This window comes from Ochotona princeps, chromosome 19 (genome assembly GCF_030435755.1).
Source record: "Ochotona princeps isolate mOchPri1 chromosome 19, mOchPri1.hap1, whole genome shotgun sequence".
Classification (NCBI taxonomy): domain Eukaryota; kingdom Metazoa; phylum Chordata; class Mammalia; order Lagomorpha; family Ochotonidae; genus Ochotona; species Ochotona princeps.
In genome coordinates, this window is record NC_080850.1 from 18,001,489 (window position 1) to 18,005,909 (window position 4,421).

The 4,421-nt window shown below is 40.7% G+C and overlaps 1 protein-coding gene across 1 annotated transcript; it reads left to right on the forward strand.

Annotated features, from left to right (window-relative positions):
• The first annotated feature begins 505 nt into the window (after window positions 1-505).
• On the forward strand, window positions 506-1,719 carry MED7 (mediator complex subunit 7). The gene is made up of 2 exons (XM_058677539.1): window positions 506-527; window positions 995-1,719. The coding sequence occupies exon 2, from the start codon at window positions 1,012-1,014 to the stop codon at window positions 1,711-1,713; it is 702 nt and encodes a 233-aa protein (XP_058533522.1). The 5' UTR covers window positions 506-527; window positions 995-1,011; the 3' UTR covers window positions 1,714-1,719.
• Window positions 1,720-4,421: the final 2,702 nt, after the last annotated feature.

Here is a 4,421-nt window from a genome sequence, read left to right on the forward strand (position 1 = left end):
CAATCAGTCTAAAAGAGCACGTGAGAATCTTATGGAATGATAACCTGTACTTAAAAGGAATAGATAGATGTGATTGTGGCAATTGAAGTTTTGGGTTTCAGATTTCTGTAGCAGATAATAGGAAAGTGAGTTTACCCATTTAAATTGTGTGCACGGTGGGAAAAGGAAACGAAGTTGGATAATTTCATCTAGAACCTTGGATGATACTGGATGTGTGGATTTTAGTAATGTTAGTGTTGTCAAAATGCTTGAGTTTTTAGTGTTTACTTTTAGAAATCAGTTTGTAAAAGTAAGCAATTGTGGGGGCTGACGTTTCTGCCCAGCAACATAAGCTGCCCCTTGCAACACTGGCATTTAATACAGGTGCTGGTTCAAGTCCTGAATGTTTCATTTCCAATCTAGCCCCTGCTAAATGTGCCGGAAAAGCAGTAGAAATGGTGCAGGGTTTTGGACACTTGTCACCCACAGGGGAGACCTGGATGAAGCTCCTGGATCCTGGCTTTGACTCAGCTCAGCCCCAGCCACTGGTAACCATTTTGGGGAGTGAACCAGAAAATGGAAGATCCCTACCTTTCTTGTCTCTCCTTCTTTCTCTGTAACTCTACCTTACAAATAAATAAATGTTAAAATTATTTACTAAAAAAAGTGTACCCTCTGATTGGAAGACAGCATATGTAGTTTAGTTATGAAGAGGTGAAGAAATGGGGCATTAAAAGGCTAGGGGTATAGAGTCCATATTTTCTTGATAAGTCAAAGGGGACTACAGTGTATTGAGAGAAATGTTAGGAGAGAAGGAAAAATACACTGGTTGTTGAGACTATGATGCTTAATTAGAAAAGAATGGCAGCCATTGTAGGTTGTCACTGTTAGTTTTGAAACTAAGATCATCTCTATCCCCAGACCACCAGAAGAAAAGAAAAGTAATCTGTTTGTGGTCACTAAATATAATATGACAGATTTGTAGTTCTACTCTGTATCTGGTTTGTTTTTGTAGGTGTTTGATCTTCCACAATGGGTGAACCACAACAAGTGAGTGCGCTTCCTCCACCTCCTATGCAGTACATCAAGGAATATACTGATGAAAATATTCAGGAAGGCTTGGCACCCAAGCCTCCCCCTCCAATAAAAGACAGTTACATGATGTTTGGCAACCAGTTCCAGTGTGATGATCTCATCATCCGCCCTTTGGAAAGTCAGGGCATCGAGCGACTTCATCCTATGCAGTTTGATCACAAGAAGGAACTGAGAAAACTCAATATGTCTATCCTAATTAATTTCTTGGACCTCTTAGATATCTTGATCAGGAGCCCTGGAAGTATAAAACGAGAAGAGAAGCTAGAAGACCTGAAGCTGCTCTTTGTGCATGTGCATCATCTCATAAATGAATACAGACCCCACCAAGCAAGAGAGACTCTGAGAGTCATGATGGAGGTCCAGAAACGACAACGGCTGGAAACGGCCGAGAGGTTTCAAAAGCATCTGGAGCGAGTGATCGAGATGATTCAGAATTGCCTGGCTTCTTTGCCCGATGATCTGCCATGTTCAGAAGCAGGAATAAAAGTGAAAACTGAACCCATGGATGCTGAGGATAGCAACAATTGTACTGGACAGAGTGAGCAACAAAGAGAGAATTCAGGTCTTCGAAGGGACCAAATTATAGAAAAGGATGCTGCCTTGTGTGTCCTGATTGATGAAATGAATGAAAGACCGTGACTGATACTTGTTTTCTGTTTTCCCCTTTTGGTAAATAGTATTACATTATTGATTATTTTTCTTTTGAACAGTCTTAAAAAGGAGTAACTGAAAGTGTGAATGACTTTCTGACTCTCCAGTTTTTTCAATTTTGAAATGTCATAGGCAGAAATTTCAGTGTATAACAAGTATCCCTAAATTAAAAATAATTACCTGAAAAACAAAATATTTTCTGCTGATGTGCTGGGCACTCCCTGTTTTCGGAGTTAGAGTTTGGTGGTGTCCTTAGTTATAGCAAAGGTTTCATCCTTGAAAAGTACGTTTACTCATTTGCTTCAAGAATGATAAATAAAAACTCTGAAGCTATACAAATGTGAACAGATTTCTAAGAAGTTTACTTAATCTACAAAAAGTAGAACAGCATATTGAAAGGGAGAAACTGTAGTTATAAAACAGAAGCTTTATTTTTTGTTACGATTCTTGTAAAGTCACTAACTACCTCAGCAAACTCTTCCTTAGCCTGAATGGAACCTTAGTGAGTTCCATAAATTATCTTTTCACTGCTCACTTGGGTAAATATGTCTGGTCAACTTAAGATAACAGATTTTGGTAATTAAGATGACTTAATTACACATTGCCTGTAAAGCAAATTCATGTTTTAAGGCTGAAATACTGTAGTGGAAGAAGGGTTTGGTGGCAAAGACTGCCAGATATCTACCAAAGATTGTTTTGAGATAGGTTGTTGAGATGTTCTGTCTAGCCAGCGGCCTTATTTTCCTACTGCTCTGCAACTGTGAGGCCATGTGACTTTTAAGTTCTGGGCAATGCAATTTTTGTCACGTAACAGTTTCTTGGGTGATCATCTGTTTTCTTGTCTACTACTTGGGTGCCTACACCTACCCATGCGAGACTTGATAACAAAGATTTGGTCTGGGTTCTTAAATGATTGTAAGATTAGGTCCTCCTTCATTAATTCTGTTCTTCCTTCCACAGGTAATTTGACTTAAGGTGAAAAGAAAATAAACATGTTTTGAGTAGTAAGGTTTTATTTCTGTACTTTCTCCCCACAGCCCACATTCAACACCTGCTCCAGGTCTTGGGAGAGTGTCAGCCTGTCTGCCTGTAAGCTAGAGTCTATATGAAACAACAGCGTTAGAGAGAGGCAGCATTAGAATCACGTCACTTTGCAGTTTGTTAGAAATGTAACTTCTCTGACCCTACCTTCAACTTTCTGAACCAGAAACTTGCTGTGGCACAAGGCCCAGCAAGCTGTAACTTAAACCTCGGTCCAGTTCTATGTGCTCAAGATGACCTCCTGTCGAGGTAGAGAGAATGCCTTTTCCTCGATGGTGTGCTTTGATGTCTCCCTCTGTTCCTGGTTTCTAGTAGAGGGATTGCCCCATTAAGGATTCATTAACTCTGGATCTGGCAAAGTTCACTTTAAAAAGGCTGACAGCTTCCCTCTGTGAAATACGCATCCTTTTGCCTACACATGTCTTGGGAGTTAAGTCTGTTTCCAAGTAACTCCTCTGCTAGACAGGAGCTAATTAGCCAGTCTCAACTTTAGGCTGTTTATCACTGAAATATGGAGTAGAACTTGGGACTCCAGGGACTCCAAAGGGTGTGTTCCTATGGCTTTCTATTCCCTGGTTGGAGAACGGGATGGAGATTGTCCTTGAACCAAAATGCCTATGGACCTTTTTTTTTTTTTTTAACTACAGCCTTGAGAAGGTTGTTAGGCTAAGATACATGACCACTTTGGGGCTACTTTAAAAATCCTAGCATGGCTGAAATGGAGTCATGTAACATTGTTGAGTCACAACAGTTCCTTGTAAGTGACTACCTGTGTATATTGAGGGGAGAGGTGTTGGGATTGAGATGATCTAGACCAGGACTGATCTAGAAGTTCTATGTAGCTGGACCTGACAACCTAATTCTTGCTGTTACAGTGAAATGAAGCACTAGTGATTTATTCTCAGAATTTTAAAAAAGTATTATACATGGACTTTGAATCTTCTGAAGATTAAAATACTTCTATGCATACCTGTTTATGAATGTTTCTGAAAGATTGATTCACCAGTGCCAACATTGTGCAGTGAGTTAAGCTGCAGCATTAGCATCCCATTTGAGCAGAGGTTCAAACGCCTGCTGCTAATGTGCCTGAGAAAGCAGTGGAAGATGCCTCAAGTACTTGGGCCTCTGCCACCCATGTGGGATACCCAGAAATTTCCAGATTCTGGCTGTGGCCTAGTCCAGCCCTGGCTGTTGAAGCCATTGGGGTGTAAACCAGTGGGTGCAAGTGTATGTGCTTGTTCTTTGTAACAGCCTTTCTAGTAAAAAATATCTCTCTCTATATTTTTTTTCTTTTTTAAAAGATGTGTTTAGTTTTCTTCGAAACTCAGATTTACAGAGAGAAAGAGAGACAGGAAAGATCTTACATCCGCTGATTAATTCTCCAAGTGGCTGCAACAACTGGAACTGAGTCAGTCTGAAGCCAGGAGCTTCTTCCGGGTCTCCCACGCGGGTGCAGGGTCCCAAGGCTTTGGGCCGTCCACGACTGCTTTCCCAGGCCACAAGCAGGGAGCTGGATGGGAAGTGGAGCAGCAGTTATTAGAACCAATGTCCGTATGGGATCTCAGTGCATGCAAAGCGAGGATTCAGCCATTAGGCTACCGCACTTGGCCCTATATATATATATATATATATATATTTTTTTTTTTTTTTAAAGG